The following is a 17,583-nucleotide window of genomic DNA, read 5'->3' as shown; positions in this document are numbered from 1 at the left end:
AAAGTTACATTCCTTCTGACCCCCCTTCGGGAGTGAGAGTCAGTTTTGTTCTTAAAAGCTTGTCTCATCGGAATAAACCTCAGGTTGTTTTGTTTAACTTCTTAGAAATGTATTAAGAAATTGATAGGAGATACTTTAGGATTTTCCATGTTTCAGATATCTCATTCTATTGAGAGGTTAGTGTGTTAGCAGATGACATAGGACTGTTAACGATTTTGCGTTAATAACAGATAACTAGAAAGACTGTTAGTCAACTTATATTTTTAACTCTGCAATTCTGTATGTATCTATTGGGCGTATTTTCACAATAAAAATACTTTAATTAAAATTATACTGTGTACAATTGCTCTCAAAGAGCAATTGTCCACCTATTCTGAGTCTCAGCAGATAAACAGATTTCCCTCTTTTGTGGGTTAACCTAGAGCATGGGTTATTAATAAAGTATTATCAGGTCCAGAATAAGGGGCTTTTCACAGTAACTTCATTGAAGCCTACTCGTGACAATAAGTGATTTTCATTTCATTTCATAACCTAAATCCTTCACACCATTTGGTTTTGATATTAAGATTGAGGTTTCTCAGCTTTAACTCTCAATGGCTGGGGGTTGAATAACTCCTTTGTCGGGAAATGAGCCGATGGACGTTTGAATTCAGATTGGGAGTAGGCCACTCGGCCCCTCGAGCCTGCTCCACCATTTAATACAGTTACCTGTGTGGTAGGTAACATGTGCTACTCAATCCTGGGATAATGATGAGGTCTTCTGAATCTCGATGAAGAAGACTGGAACTCATCCAGTAGTATAGATAGATAGAATTTACAGTGCAGAAGGAGGCCATTCGGCCCATCGAGTCTGCACCGGCTCTTGGAAAGAGCACCCTACCCCCTACCCAAGGTCAACACCTCCACCCTATCCCCAATACTCAGTAACCCCACCCAACACTAAGGGCAATTTTGGACACTAAGGGCAATTTATCACGGCCAATCCACCTAACCCGCACATCTTTGGACTGTGGGCGGAAACCGGAGCACCCGGAGGAAACCCACGCACACACGGGGAGAATGTGCAGACTCCGCACAGACAGTGACCCAAGCCGGAATCGAACCTGGGACCCTGGAGCTGTGAAGTGATTGTGCTATCCACAATGCTACCGTGCTGCCCGGTTTATTGAGTAACTATAAAAATAAAGTAAAGTTCTTTACTTTAACTTTGATACTAGTGATAAGGTTAACAAGATCTAACTACAGCAACTATACGTAACTCCACTAGCCATCTGAACTACTCTGCTATTGCCCTGGTCACAGTGCGCCCCTGAACGATCCAGAGATCCAATGTAGTTGCTTTTTATACCCCTGTTGGTCTGGCCCTCTAGTGATCAAGTGGTGCTACTGAATACACATTAACCCCTTGTGTACATGCACATATAGAGATCACTACAGTCACGGCTGATCTGTAACCTCAACCCCACATTCCCGCCAACCCCCGATAACCCACACCTACCCCGCTTACCAAGAATCCATCCACCTCGGCCTTAAATCTCGAGCCCGGAGAAGACTCGCCACTGTCTGGCTAAGTGCCCGATTGATGCCGAAGGCCTTCCTGGAAGGAGGCGATGAAGGGGTCTCGCCAAATCTCCAGCTGGCGACCAAGACTCCTGTCACCTCCATTAATTATACTGGGTGCGATTCTCCGTCCAGCCAGCCCCGTTTTCAGGCGCAGCGCACCTCCACCGGCAGTGGGATCCTCCATCCCCACAGTCGGCCAACAGGGTTTCCCATTTTGGCCCCCCCCCCCCCCCCCCCCCGCTGGTTTCCCGACAGACGATCCCACCGACGGAGATTCCCGCGGACTGTCCGAGATTCTCTCCTGGAAGGTTTGGCTCTAACTTTTTAGCCTGTACCTCCAGTCCTAAATATCCCAGCCAACAGAAATAGTTTCTCCCAAATCGACCCTATCCGCCATCACCCACTAACCTCTTAAATTTCAGATGGCACAACCCTAGATGTGGTGCAAACTATTACATAGAACATAGAACATACAGTGCAGAAGGAGGCCGTTCGGCCCATCGGGTCTGCACTGACTCACTTAAGCCCTCACTTCCACCCTATCCCAGTAACCCAATAACCCTTCCTAACCGTTTTGGACACTAAGGGCAATTTTCCATGGCCAATCCACCTAACCTGCACATCTTTGGACTGTGGGAGAAACCGGAGCACCCGGAGGAAACCCACGCAGACACGGGGAGAACGTGCAGACTCTGCACAGACAGTGACCCAACAGGGAATTGAACCTGGGACCCTGGTGCTGTAAAGCCACAGTGCTAACTACGTGCTACCGTGCTGCCCAACAAGATTACATAAGATCACGGTATCCAGTGAGGAGTATCATTGTCACATCCGCCCCATTCCCTCACCCCCAAAACATAGAGTACTGACGGTAAACGCCAGGTCATTATGGATGCAGGAGCTACTCCTGGGAGCGACCCTTGAACTCGAGAATATCTGTCAACAGGCTCAAGATTTATTTTTCCCCCAAAACGTTCCGGTTCTTAAATTGCGAATGATTCCATTTTGTTGCAGGATAGCAAACGCCGATTCGAAATGGAGCACAGGAAGAGGACTGAGGTCCTCGGAAGTGCGAATGCAGAGCTACAGCGATTGGAGAGGATGAGAAGCACGCAGGCCAGGGACATGCAGGTCGGTGATGGGGCTGGTGGAGGGTCTACGGGCCGCTGTTGCTCAGAATTCTTCATTCTGCGGCATTCAAACCACACGCCAATCAGTTGCCATGTAATCCTTGCTCCATTGCCTTTTAAGTAAGAAGTCTTCCAACAACCAGGTTAAAGTCCAACAGGTTTGTTTCAGACACTGGCTTTCGGAGCACTGCTCCTTCCTCAGGTGAATGAAGAGGTTTGTGAAGAGAAGAGGTTGAGAAGAGAAGAGAAGAGAACAAATGAAGAGGTTGAACAAACCTCTTGTCATAGAATTTACAGTGCAGAAGGAGGCCATTCAGCCCATCAAGTCTGCACCAGCTCTTGGAAAGAGCACCCTACCCAAGGTCAACAACTTCACCCCATCCCCATAACCCAGTAACCCCACCCAACACCAAGGGCAATTTTGGACACTAAGGGCAATTTATCATGGCCAATCCACCTAACCTGCACATCTTTGGACTGTGGGAGGAAACCGGAGCACCCGGAGTAAACCCACGCACACACGGGGAGGATGTGCAGACTCCGCACAGACAGTGGCCCAAGCCGGAATCGAACCTGGAGCTGTGAAGCGATTGTGCTATCCACAATGCTACCGTGCTGCCCATTCACCTGAGGAAGGAGCAGTGCTCCGAAAGCTAGTGTTTGAAACAAACATGTTGGCCTTTAACCTGGTGTTGTCAGACTTCTTACTGTGCTCACCCCAGTCCAACGCCGGCATCTCCACACCATTGCCTTTTGTGTGGGATTGGAGCTTTCCAATGAGTCTCTTTGCTGTTTCCTTCTTCGTTTCTTAGAACTGCTCGTTGTGCATGACTCTGTAAATAAACGGTGGTGCAGGCGTCTAATCTGGCCAACAGATCAGTGATTTCCAGACGGTTTATGACTTTACTGGTGTTCTTTCGTAAAACAGGTTGGTCAAGGTCTTTACCTGTCGACTTCCTCCATTTTAATCAGTATTTTAATACTGACGTTTCCCCCCCCCCAACATTAGGACGTCCAGCTGGCACATTTGCAAACTTATCACCCTGCTCAAGAGTCTCCCAAACAAACCTCTGCCAAGCCCAGGCTAAGCAAAGAGCACGCCCCATTGTAACTAAGCCAAGAGGACCCAGGCACAATTTGGCCCACAGATAAAGGAAACAACCTCACCCACGGCACAGAAATAATGCTTCAACTAACCGATTAAATCATAATAAAAAAAAACAGCATTTTGTTTTTTGTTGCTTATGTTCATTCATGGCCAACATTTATTACCCATGTTTCCTGAAAATTTGTCCATGCAACGTAAAAGAAAATGTAATTGGACGTGGACACGGTTGACATTTCAAGGGAAATTAGGGATAATAATAATCTTTTTATTGTTACAAGTAGACTTACATTAACACTTTACTGCTCCGCAATGAAGTTACTATGAAAAGCCCCCAGTCGCCACATCCTTGAACTGAGGGGCAGTCAAGCGTCAGCCATCTTGCTTATCACACGCAGGACAGAGCAGTTAAGGATGGCAGTTTTCCTTCTCTAAAGGGCTTCAGTGGCCATGAAACTACCAGATGGGTTTTTTCTTGCGGTCAAGAATGAACAGTTGGGTCTTGGTCTTCGGGGCAGCACAAGTGGATAGCACTGTGGCTTCACAGCGCCAGGGACCCAGGTTCGATTCCCCGCTGGGTCACTGTCTGTGCGGAGTCTGCACGTTCTCCCCGTGTCTGCGTGGGTTTCCTCCGGGTGCTCCGGTTTCCTCCCACAGTCCAAAGATGTGCAGGTTAGGTGGATTGGCCGTGATAAATTGCCCTTAGTGTTCAAAAAGGTTCGGAGGGGTTATTGGGTTACGGGGATAGGATGGAAGTGAGGGGCTTGGGTGGGTCGGTGCAGACTCAGTGGGCCGAAAGGCCTCCTTCTGTACTGTATGTTCTATGCTCTAGTCATACAGTACAGAAAGAGACCCTTCGGCCCATCGTGTTTCCGCCGGCCATCAAGCATCTATCTATTCTAATCCCATTTTCAGCACTTGGTCCGTAGCCTTGTTACGGCATATCCAGTTGCTCATCTAAATGCTCCTTTAATGTTGCGCGGGTCCTCGCCTCTATGGGGCAGCGAGTTCCAGATTCCCACTACCCTTTGGGTGAAAACGTTTTCCCTCAAATCCCCTCTAACTCTTCTGCCCATGATCTTAAACCTATCCCCCCGGGTCATTGACCCCTCTGCCAAGGGAAATAGTTCCTTCCTATCTACCCTATCAATGCCCTGCATAGTTTTGTGCACCTCAATCAGGTCTTCTCTGCTCCAGGGAAAACAGCCCCAGCCTATCCAGCCGCTTCACAGCTGAAATGCTCCAGCCCAGGCAACATGCTGGTGAATCTCCTCTGCACCCTCTCCAGCGCCATCACATCCTTCCTATAGTGTGGTGACCAGGACGGCGCACAGTACTCTCGCTGTGGCCTAACCAGCATTTTATACAGCTCCATTATAAACTCCCTGCTCTTATATTATGTGTCTCGGCCAATAAAGGCATGTTGAAACCAACAATTCTACGGACACGTGCTTGTAGGATTAGAATAGCGGTTTTAATATACTCACAACAGAGCCAGCCGGTTAGCCATTGACCTTTCGGTGAACTGGCTGGCTGACCATGTGGCACTGAGCTTTTATACAGGAGCTTCCGGGGGAGGAGTCCTGGGCAGAGCCAAGGGAGAAGCCCCGTACAACTCGAGCATTCCCAGAGCTACTCCCCCTGGAGGACAGGTAATGCAACTGCACTTACAATACAGACACATGTATATACAGATTACAATCCGGTGTGAATCACATTCACCACAAGGCAAATATCCCATATCCCTTCTTAACCACAATGGTTTCATTATCGGCGGTTAAGCTCTCGATTCCAGATTTTTAAAAAAAACTTTAAGCCCACCTACTGCGTTGGTGGGATTTGAACCCACACCCTTCAGCGTTAGCCTAGGGTCTCCTAGTTCAGTGATACTGCCACTACACCACCATCACCGCTGAATAATAGTATCACAGAATTTACAGTGCTGAAGGAGGCCGTTAGGCCCATCGATTTCGCGCTGGCCTTTGGAAAGACCACCCTACCCAAGCCCACACTTCCACCTCCTCGCAACCCGGTAACCCCACCCAACCTTATTGAACACTAAGGGGCAATTTAGCACGGCCAATCCACCTAACCTGCACACCTTTGGACTGTGGGAGGCAACCGGAGCACCCGGAGGAAACCCATGCAGACACGGGGAGAACGTGCAGACTCCGCACAGACAGTGACCCAAGCCTGGAATCGAACCTGGGACCCTGGAGCTGTGAAGCAACTGTGCTAACCACCATGCTACCATGCTGCCCCATATAGTATGGTATGGAATTGGAAAATATGCATTAAAACTCACCAAGGCTCCTTAGGCAGCAGTTTTCAAACCAGTGACCACTACCATCTAGGACAAAGGCAGCAGACACATGGGAACCCCACCTGGAAGTTCACCTCCCAACTACTCACCACTCTGAATTGGAATATTCACTCCCTCCACCATTGACACACAGTAGCAGCCGTGTGTAACATCTACAAGATGCACTGCAGGAACTCACCAAGGCTTTTCGGCAGCCCTCTCCAACCCACGACCACTAGAAGGACAGCAGACACCTGGGAACTCGACCACCTGGAGGTTCCCCTCCAAGTCACTCACCCCCCTGACTTGGAAATACATCGGCCGTTTCTTCACTGTCGCTGAGGCAACATCCTGGATCTCCCTCCCTAACAGCACAGTGGGTGCACCTACACCACATGGACTGCAGCAGTTCAAGAAGGCAGCTCACCAACATCTTCTCGAGGGGCAATTAGGAATAGGCAATAAAAAGGTGGGGGGGGGAGAGGAAAAGGGTGAGGAGGAAAATGGGAGACATGGTAGTGTGGTAGACATGGCCGGGACATGGTAGCATGGTAGCATGGTGGTTAGCATCAATGCTTCACAGCTCCAGGGTCCCAGGTTCGGTTCCCAGCTGGGTCACTGTCTGTGCGGAGTCTGCACGTCCTCCCCGTGTCTACGTGGGTTTCCTCCGGGTGCTCCGGTTTCCTCCTACAGTCCAAAGATGTGCGGGTTAGGTGGATTGGCCATGCTAAAATGCCCGTAGTGTCCTAAAAAGTAAGGTTAAGGGGGAGTTGTTGGGTTACGGGTATAGGGTGGATACGTGAGTTTGAGTAGGGCGATCATTGCTCGGCACAACATTGAGGGCCGAAGGGCCTGTTCTGTGCTGTACTGTTCTAAATTCTAAAGACAAGGACAGGGAACTTAGTACACGGGTAATTAGGAAATAGGGAGGGGGTAGTAGGGAACGTTGTTTTTATTTTTTTTTGCGTGTGTCAGCCCACGCGGTTGTTTAAGGAATGTTAAAGAGTTAAATTGTAAACTGTGAAAATTACAAATGCTTCAATAAAATATTTTCTAAAAAAAAGGAGTGGCCTGGCCAGCGACGCCCACATCCCGTAAGTGAAGAGAAAAAAAAATTGTCGGCCCTTCAACCTCATGAGAATCCTTGGTGGTGACCCATTTGAGAATATGGCTGTGATATAACAGGCTCTGCGAGCAAATTGATTGTGATTCGCTCTCTCATGGTGCACGTGTGTTTGTGATCTGTTTCAGGAGAAGATCTACAACCTGGAGTCCAACATGGAAGTGTTTCTCAAGAACAGTTACAAACAAGCCCTGGCTGAAGAGAGACGGCGTTATCGGTTCTTGGCTGAGAAACACTTCCACCTTACCTATCAGTTCCTGAGCTTCTACACCAAGGTTGGCATCAAACACAGATTGCCAGTTCCTTGTGGCTCCTAATGAAGACCTTCTTGGGCCCCAAACACATCCCTCCAAAATATCCGGTACTCGGAGCAATGTTCTGTAACCTGCACCAATATTTGTGTCACCAACACACCACTCCTCCTCCCCGACTCTGTCCCCTTCATCGGGGGAATCCCATAAATTCAGCATTTAGCAGATTGTTGTAAAAGCCCATCTGGGTCACTAATCTCCTTCAGGGAAGGAAATTTGCTCTCCTTACCCAGTCTGGCCTAAGCGTGACTTCAGATCCACACTTTCGCGACGCTCAAATGATCTCCGAAATGGGCGGACCACCCATTCGGTTGCATTCAAGATGGCGGCTCACCATCAACTTCCCAAGGGCAATGAGGGTTGGACCGTAAATGCAGGCCTTGGCACTGATGCTGCCATCCCGCGGGTGAATAAGATGATCTGGTTTCAGTGCTGTGGTGTTCAATGGCTCAATTGTTCTGCGTTTGATTATGCGAGTCTGGTAACTGATCAACGCTCACTGTGCTTGATTGGTAAAGCCTGGGTGTTGACCCAGAGCAAAGCAAACACATACCACAGATGCCACTAGAAGCTGGGCTGGAAGCATGTGATTGCAGAGATAATTTAAACTCTTGTAATAGACCTGTTGCACACTTCAAAACTAGTGTGTCTGCATTGTTCTGGGATAGCTCAAATGTAGAAGTGCTGCACTGGGCTGTGCACCACTATTGGCACCACTGATGTATTTTATACCTGTCACCATGATAATGCAATTGAGATGGCAGCACGGTGGCACAGCAGTGAGCACTGCCGCCTCACAACGCCAGGGTCACGGGTTCAATTCCGGCCTCGGGTGACCGTTTGTGTGGAGTTTGCACATTCTCCCCGGATCTGCGTGGGTTTCCTCCGGATGCTCCGATTTCCTCCCACAAACCCTGTGAAGGTTAGGTGAGGTTATGGGGATAGGGTGGGGAGTGGGCCTAGGTAGGGGGCTCTTTCAGAGGGTCGGTGCAGACCTGATGGGCCGAATGGCCTCCTTCTGCACTGTGGAGATTCTAGGGGAGACGAGAATGGTACCGTGTGGAGCTTCATTGGGCCCTCATGCTCTTCCCTTCCCAACATGAAACGTGATTGTCAATACCAAAAGACAACAGCACCCACTCCGCCGTTAACCTTCTGGGCGCTGTCCGCCACCCGCTATTTCTTTGCTTCCTTGTCTGTTTCAGGCTCAAGAGGCTCTACACAACAAGGTTCCGGGGTGGAAAGAACACACCAGCTCTGCGACGCCTGGGAACACCTCCGGAAGAGCGAGTCCACGGCCCTCTTCCACGGGAATGGCTCTCAATCCGGTAATCAGCAAGTCGGGAGCGGGGCACTTCCCTTCCTTATCGTTTTCCGAGGCGGAGGTGGCAACTGACCTGTTTGGCGGCCACGTTAGCGGATCGGGTGAACAGGACCAGGGTTTGGCGGCGTTCTGGGTGAACTAAGTAGGGCGGTGGAGGACGAGAGGGACAGAGTTGGAAGAGTTCAGACGCGATGAAGAGAAGGTGAAAGGTGACTGAGGGCAGGCGAATGGTGACCGGAGGAGGGTCGAAGATGACGGCTCGCAGGCTGAGGGTGTTGGAGGGGGGGGGGGGGGGGCCTTGGCCGACAGAGGAATTCCTAAGGCCAGGCCACAGTGATGGAGGGAAGGTCAAGGATGCTGAGGGAGGGTGGAGGGTGATGATTTGCATTTCCAGGCTTCCAAGTGTGGCATCCGGGAAGTGGGAAGCAGCAATTCTATCTCCAGATCCACTCAGGCAGACAGGATGATGCTGCTGACTTGCTGCCTCTCTGAGTGCCGTTCAATATGGTGACTGGGCCTTCAACTCCCATGAGGCGATTGAGGGGTTGGTGATTCCGTGCCCCCTCCCTGTCCCACAATTGGCCATGCCCCGCGACCATGCGTAGCTCATTGGCTAGCCGCCACGTGATTGCTCACGGCAAACAAGCTGAAGTCCCCCTCACTTCCTATCCCGCCGTTGGAGTACGATGCAACACCCTGCACCCCCCTCACCCCCCCCCCCCCCCCCCCCCCCCCCCCCCCCCCCCCCCCCCCCCCCCCCCCCCCCCCCCCCCCCCCCCTTTGCCGGTCCGACCAATCTGCCCACAGACGATGTGATGAACGGTATTTACCTTTAATACCTTGCCCCCTTTAAGAGGCTTGGAACCCTGGGGGATTCCGCCTCTGGCTACGCCCCCAGGAAACAGTATATAGGATAAGGCTCCATGTGGCGAGCACACTTCTCTCGAATGCTGTCCTGTTCTCTGTATATTAAAGCCTTTGATTACCGACCTCGCTCTCGCGCCGTAATTGAGTGCGCCTCAGACGAAAATCAGAAAACGAGGCTGATGTACCATCCCTGTCCCCCTCATTACAATACTGCTTAACTGGACCCTCCTGGTACAGTGAATCGCTTAACCTGTGGAAGATAAATGGATTGCAAGCTGAGGCTTTCGCCCGCTGACAGATTTGTGCTTCTCTGTTTTTTATTAAAAATTCCACCCGCAGAATGAGGACAGCATCTCGAGGTGCAGCCATGTTGCCAGTCCTCAGCCATCGAGGCGCGAGTTAAATGGGGCTGAACTCACCCCATATCCACACGCAAACCACAGGGAGCTGGAGAAAAGGAATCCCGCAATGAGTAAGATGTTGGCTAGCTTCCTATACCTGTATCCTTCTTTCTTTACGTCGATTTATCTCTTTCACGCTTTATCGGTAACTTCACATCCAGTTCCAATTCGCTGGTGGTCCAATGATTAATGGCTACACGTAAGGACATATGAATTAGGAGCAGGAGGAGGCCACTCGGCCCCTCGGTTCACCCCGTTCTAAGATCCTGCCTGATCGGGTTGGAACCTCAGCTACACATTCCTGCCGACCCCCGAAAACCTTTCACCCCCCCCGCCTTCTTAATCAAGAATCTATCCAGCTTTGCCTTAAAAATAGATTCTTCTTCCACCGCCTTTTGAGGAAGGTAGTTCCAGAGACTCATCCTCTGAGAGAAAACATTTCTCCTCTTCTCCGTGTTGAAAATGAAAATGAAAATCACTTATTGTCACGAGTAAGCTTCAAATGAAGTTACTGTGAAAAGCCCCTAGTCGCCACATTCCGGCGCCTGTCCGGGGAGGCTGGTACGGGAATCGAACCGTGCTGCTGGCCTGCTTGGTCTGCTTTAAAAGCCAGCGATTTAACTCAATGAGCTAAACCAGCCCCTGGTTAAATGGGCGACTCCTTATTTTTAAACAATGACCCCGTAGTTCTAGATAAGGGGCTGGTTTAGCACAGGGCTAAATCGCTGGCTTTTAAAGCAGACCGAGGCAGGCCAGCAGCACGGTTCGATTCCCGTACCAGCCTCCCCGAACAGGTGCCAGAATGTGGCGACTAGGGGCTTTCCACAGTAACTTCATTTGAAGCCTACTTGTGACAATAATCGATTTTCATTTTCATTTCATAGATTCCACCCCGTCAAGACCCCTCGGGGCCTTATGTGTTTCAATCAAGCCGCCTCTTACTTTTCTAAACTCCAGCGAATACAAGCTCAGCCTCTCCAACCTTTCCTCATCAAGACAACCCGCCCATTTCTGGCATTAGTTCCGTAAACCATCTCTGAAATTTTGCCAATGCATTTACGACCTCCCTTAAATAAGGAGATGAATACCATACACAGAAGAGGGACGGAAGAAGGCCCCGCCTTCTGAACCCTGCCCCTCGCCTGAGGTGTGGTGACCCTCAGGTTAAATCACCACCAGCCAGCCCTTCCACCCTCAAATGGGGAAAGCAGCCTACGGTCATCTGTGATGTGCCACCTCCAGATGTGGTTTCATTGGTGCCCTGTATAACTGAAGCATAACCTGTCTATTTGTGCATTCAATTCCACTCGCAATAAACGCTAACATTCTGCTAGCTTTCCGAATTGCTTGCTGCAATTCATGCACTAGGCCACCCAGGTCCCTCTGTATCTCAGAGCACTGCAATCTCTTGCCATTGTGACAAAATGGCAAGCACGGGCAGCACGGTAGCATTGTGGATAGCACAATCGCTTCATAGCTCCAAGGTCCCAGGTTCGATTCTGGCTTGGGTCACTGTCTGTGCGGAGTCTGCACATCCTCCCCGTGTGTGCGTGGGTTTCCTCCGGGTGCTCCGGTTTCCTCCCACAGTCCAAAGACGTGCAGGTTAAGTGGATTAGAAATGATAAATTGCCCTTAGTGTCCAAAATTGCCCTTAGTGTTGGGTGGGGTTACTGGGTTATGGGGATGGGGTGGAGGTGTTAACCTTGGGTAGGGTGCTCTTTCCAGGTGCCGGTGCAGACTCGATGGGCCGAATGGCCTCCTTCTGCACTGTAAATTCTACGAAAAATGCTCCTTTTGTATTCCCTGCCAAAATGGAAAAGTTCACATTTTCCCACATTATACTCTGTTTGGCAGACCTTTGCCCACTCGCTTAACCCATCTATGTCCTTTTGTAGCCTCTTTATGTCCTCATCACAACTTATTTCCCGTCACATCTTTGAGACAGCAACGTCCATTACTGACAATTGCTCTACCTTTTCCCAGGATCAGGCTCCGACGGTCACCTATCAAGGTCCGGCTCACTTGGAGAAAAGATAAATGCAATGAAAAGCCCTCGTGTCCAGGCCATCGCCTCTCATTCTGCCGGCAACAATCAAACCATGTTAAGTTTTGAAAAAGGGAACATCATCGCGATATTGGTACCAGAGGCAAAGAATGGCTGGCTTTATGGAAAGCGGGAAGGAACGCCCAAGTACGTAATTTCAATGGTCGCTTGTCAGCGCGGAGCTTCAGTGTCGTTGATAAAAGAGAGACATGCTGCCGAAGCTTTTTGCCGCACACTCATCAGAACAAACATAAGAATGCCAGATTTCAAATGATCACAGCAATTTACTGCTTTCCCTCCTGTGGTACAAATTGTTGTGATTATTTGAAATTTGGCATTCTCGCATTTGTCCTGATGAGTGTACGGCAAAAAACTTCAACAGCACGTCTCTTTTTAGAAGTATGCAATTCTCTTTGGCCTTTTGCACCCCCCCCCATGATGTCCACCTAGTAACAAGCTTAACTATGTGTTCCCTCAAACGTCCGTTTATCAGAGAAGACATTTGACGTCAGTGCATGATCATCGAGGTACATCCGAAATTGTGAGTGAGTAATATACACCTTTCGTGGGTTTTATACAGTCAGGAGAAAATGTTCCTTTCAAACCCCTGAGGGATAGGATGGTGCAGTGCATTATCAAACTACCTCATCACCTCTGAGAATCGAGACTGAATCCAGTCTGTACTAATGGGGGCAGAGTCCCTCTGAATTAGACCGTGTTAAGGCATGACTGGTGGTAAATGCCAGGTTGCCCAAATCCCAAAGGGAAACTTGAAACAGCTGTCAAATGATTTTGCAATTTGCATATTATGAGGAGGCTTTCTGAAAACAAGAGATTATGGGCGGTATTCGCCGCTCCCGATAAAAATCGGGATGGCCGTCATGAAATCGGCCGAGGTTCACGACGGCCTCGGGGCACGCTCCCCGCACCTAATTCACCCCCACCCGGGGGGGCTAGGAGCGGGCCTCCATCTTAAGGTCACGGCCGGAAATGACGCGCAAAACGGCGCATTTATGAGGTCATCCGCGCATGCGCGGGATGCCGGTTCCAACCCGCGCATGCGTGGATGACTTCATCGCACAGACGGCGCGAACCGCGCATGCACGGTGGCCATCTTTCTCCTCAGCCACCTGGCAAGACGTGGCGGCTTGATCTTGCCGGGCGGCGGAGGGGAAAGAGTACAGTCGTGGTGCTCCCGCGCCAATCGGGCCCCTAGGCATCTGGCGCCCGTTTCACGAATGCAGCGACCAGGTGTGGTTGCTGGCATGTTGTAACGGGCGTGAAGGGCTGCCCGCTCGGCCCATCGGGCTCGGAGAATCGCCGTTCGCCGTGGGGAGCGGAGAATTCCGCCCAACGGCTCCAAACATTTGCGATAATTTTATATTGAAGAAATGTTCATTAAAATAAAGAAAATGTAAAAAAACTCAATATACAAGAATAGCTTTAAGTAGTTTACAGTACGTTAAAACAGTGCCAAGAAGATCTTAGTTTAAACTACACTTAGATAGCAACAGTCCTTACAGATTTTTAAATCTATAGAATTCCAGTAACTTTATCACACAATGCCTTGTTGCCCTTGGGCTGTCCTCTGAGGGTGACAGCAAACTGGTTCTCCAGGCCTGGCCTTGTCCAGGCTGCGTTTTCCTTTAGCTCGTACCAGCCACCACACTATCTGCTTGGAGATATTACCAGCTTCCACACCGTCTTCTGGGAGTTCTACACAGCCAACCCCTCACACAAGCATTTTCTTAAATTAATTCTTTCCTTTTCATCTCTTTACCCTCTATTATTTCATGCCGTTTCTCTGAAGTCCCCTTTTCCTCAGAACTGATGAAATTCCTTACTTTTGCTCAATTAGCTCTTATACTTCCACAAGTAAACGTTCCCCGGCCGGGATTCCCCGAGCGCGAGAATCCTGCCACGCCACTCCGACGCGGGGACGCCTATTCTCCGGCCGAATGTCCGCCGAGTCCCGCCGCCGTGGTTCACATGTGGTCCCACCTGGCGGGATCTCGGCGTTCTGGCTGCGGGGGCTGTCCTGATGGGGGGGGGAATCCAACTCTGCGGGGGTCCTCAATGGTGGCCAGGCCCGTGATCGGGGGCTACCGATCGGTGGGCGCGCTCATTTCGGGGGGGGTCTATGTCCCTCTGCACCGGGCCCCTGTAGGGCTCCGACATGTTGCGCGGGCGCCGGCGCATAGACGGCCGTTGCGCGCATGTGCGGACCCGTGCAGGGTCGGCTATCAGCGCCGGAGCAGCGCACAGCATTCCGGCGCCGTTCTAGCCCCCAAAGAACAGGAGAATTACTGGGCCTGGAGGCCCGTTGACGCCGGTGTCACTCGCGTCGGTTTTGACGCCGGCATCAACACTTGGCCGCGATATTTAGGGGCAGCAGGGTAGCACGATGGTTAGCATAAATGCTTCACAGCTCCAGGGTCCCAGGTTCGATTCCCGGCTGGGTCACTGTCTGTGTGGAGTCTGCACGTCCTCCCCCTGTGTGCGTGGGTTTCCTCCGGGTGCTCCGGTTTCCTCCCACAGTCCAAAGATGTGCGGGTTAGGTGGATTGGCCATGCTAAATTGCCCGTAGTGTCCTAATAAAAGTAAGGTTAAGGGGGGGTTGGGTTATGGGTATAGGGTGGATACGTGGGTTTGAGTGGGGTGATCATGGCTCGGCACAACATTGAGGGCCGAAGGGCCTGTTCTGTGCTGTACTGTTCTATGTTCTATGTTCTATATCGGAGAATCCCGGCCCCCATCTTTGCCTCGTTTCCGTACAATTTTACAACCTGTATATGTTTCCCTTTGAACTAAAACAGCCCACTTCAAAATTACTTATTTTATTGCCTTACGTAAATTATTTAAGTTTATCTCTCTCGGTTCATCGACATTTATCAAACCCACTTCTTTCACAGATTTTTATTGATGTCTAGACCCTTGCAATGTCTCCGGAGGGGATTTTCCGGCAACCCCCCCCCCCCCCCCCCTCTCCTCCCCACCCTCGGGGCATATATTCCAGCGGCAGAGGCTGTCTGCCATTGAACCTTCCGATCCTGCCACGTCTACGCGGGCGTTGCGTGCCCCCAGACCTCCGCCCCTGGGGAAAGCATCACATGGTGGTGGGCGGTGGGCGGTTGGGGGGGGGGGGGGTCACTCTCAGCAGAGCTGGAAGATCGGTGGGAAGGACCGGAAAATGTAGCCCCTGCCTCTTAATCCAATTGCTCCAATCACCCCCCCCCCAACCAACCCGTTAAACAGCGATTGAGAAACGTGAGAGTGGTATTACCAACGGAAAAATATTAGAATTCCTCGTTTTCCTCACCACTGTGAGACCTAAATGACACGACCCACAACACCGTTTCCAAAGGGTAAAGTAGCGGGTGAAAGGATAGAGAGACGGGCAACTGGAATGATTAAAGGGATGGTGGGTTTACACCGTGAGGAGCATCATGGAAACTGGGCATGTTCTCATTTGATATGAAGACGAGCTATCATATTATTTTTCACTTTTACGATCGTAGCGGGACTAATTACTGCTGAACATGACAAACTTATATATTCACTCCTCGCAACCCAGGCCCTACGCTCACTAAATTGCTCCAGTTTTTCTTCTCTGTCTCATTTTAATAACGGGAATATCTTTGTTCTATAAAGAGTACGCTGATTGGGACTTCGAGGTTTACCAGTTCTTCTAGGGAACTCTTTAGAGAGTAACTTTCACCTGGTATAACGGTAAAACCGTCTGACTCAGTTCTACCGTTCCCGCCACGGTAATCTTCAGGCAAATCTTTCTTGTACTGTGGCAACCAGAATTGTACGCAGCATTTGAAGACCGCGACCATCTAGAAGGACAAGAGCAGCAGGTACCTGTGAACGCCACCACCTGGAGGCTCCCCCCCCAAGTCACTCACCGTCCCGATTTGTAAATATATTGGCCCCGCTCCTTCGCCGTCGCTGGGTCAAAATCCCAGAACTCCCTCCCGAACAGCACTGTGGGTGTACCTACACAGCAAGGACTGCAGCGGCTCAAGGAAGCGGCTCACCACTGTTGCTCGTTATGCTTTCCCTTAATTTGCTCTGTTTAATTACCTTTGCTGAAGAGTCGCCAGGTATCTTTCTGATACCACCACAGGGTTCAAAACCGAATACTGATCAATGACTCAATACACCAGTTAGTAAGTTTGAAATCAATGCACATTTATTTACACACACAGTCAATTATTACTCATGCATAAACTCTACTCGCTAAACTACAACTACTACTAAAAGCCTATACTTAGCTTCGAGTGGCCCACTCAGTCAGAGGAACAATGGCCGTTGTCCGGTTCTGATACTGCTGCCTTCGAACTGGTATGGAATAGTAGCTAGGAGCGCCTATCTCGTAGCGTGCGTTGACCTTAGACTTCCTTGGCTGGTGCTTGGCGGGCCTCTCGTCGCTGAGAGCCAAAGGCCAAGGTGAAGATGGAGAAATAAGAGGAAGAGCGAACTGACCTTGGGGACTCTGCTTTATAGTCCCCAGGGTTTCGTGCCCGTCTGGGCGGACCCTGGACTTGGCCCCAATTAATTGGACCATGTCCCAATCGTTTGTATCGATTCTCTCCAATAACGGGGTCGTTCCCCGATCGCTGGGCGGGCTCCAGGTAACTGTTGACCTTCCTTTGTTTTAGCCTCCACTGGCGCCGGGGAGTCTATCCTGGTACCGATTGTCTCAATATTTCTTTTTGTCCCCGGAGATAGCTCATTACTATGCTAATGGCTTGTAGTTTCAGTTCTGTCTGGGCTCTGCAGGTTCCAATCCACAGGAAACCTTGTACCTGCTTGTTTTTCTAGTGCTGTCCATTTTTCCCTGCACTCTTTGCGAGTATCCATTTTGGAATCGGGACGTGGCCACCCCAGGTGGCTACACCACTATCCTCTCAGGGGGCAATCAGGGGTGGGCAGTAACTGCTGGCCTAACCAACGAAGCCCACATCCCATGAAGGAATGGAGAAAGAAGCATCAATGGATTTATTGAGTGTCAGAATCATCTTGTTGTTTCAGCCGAATATTGATCTTTTCATCGATCATGGGAGGACTTTGGCCCAAAGCAGCAGCTCACCAACATGACCGTGGCATATTTTCACACCTCAACCTTGTTTGATCAATATTCCTATTGTTGATCTGACTGTCTCAGCCCAGTCTCTCCCTTCAAATAGGTCAGGCATTGCCTCTCCTCAAATGGTGAGGTATCCCTTACTTGGACATTCCCCTTCAGTTGCCTCCATCCCTTTAAATTTGACCGAAATACAATTTTCCGCCCTCACCTGGCCATTGCATGCATCTGCGTTCGTGCTTGAATATAATGAGTTGTCCGTGAGGAATGCAGTGCTAACGACGCACGTCATGTGAGCTTATGGGGGCAGCACGGTGGCACAGT

The 17,583-nt window shown here is 50.3% G+C and overlaps 1 protein-coding gene across 1 annotated transcript in view; it reads left to right on the top strand.

Moving 5' to 3' along the window:
• The window catches only part of baiap2l2a (BAR/IMD domain containing adaptor protein 2 like 2a), a 64,642-nt gene that overhangs the window by 27,971 nt on the left and 19,088 nt on the right, over positions 1-17,583 (top strand). Inside the window, exons 6-10 of the mRNA XM_038783886.1 lie at positions 2,578-2,694; positions 7,352-7,498; positions 8,740-8,862; positions 10,065-10,197; positions 12,110-12,317. Of these exons, the coding sequence (XP_038639814.1) occupies positions 2,578-2,694; positions 7,352-7,498; positions 8,740-8,862; positions 10,065-10,197; positions 12,110-12,317 (728 nt within the window). The remainder of the gene's footprint in view (positions 1-2,577; positions 2,695-7,351; positions 7,499-8,739; positions 8,863-10,064; positions 10,198-12,109; positions 12,318-17,583) is intronic.

The sequence above is a fragment of the Scyliorhinus canicula genome, chromosome 23 (assembly GCF_902713615.1).
Source record: "Scyliorhinus canicula chromosome 23, sScyCan1.1, whole genome shotgun sequence".
Classification (NCBI taxonomy): Eukaryota; Metazoa; Chordata; class Chondrichthyes; order Carcharhiniformes; family Scyliorhinidae; genus Scyliorhinus; species Scyliorhinus canicula.
This window is presented reverse-complemented; position numbering and strand designations above follow the sequence as displayed.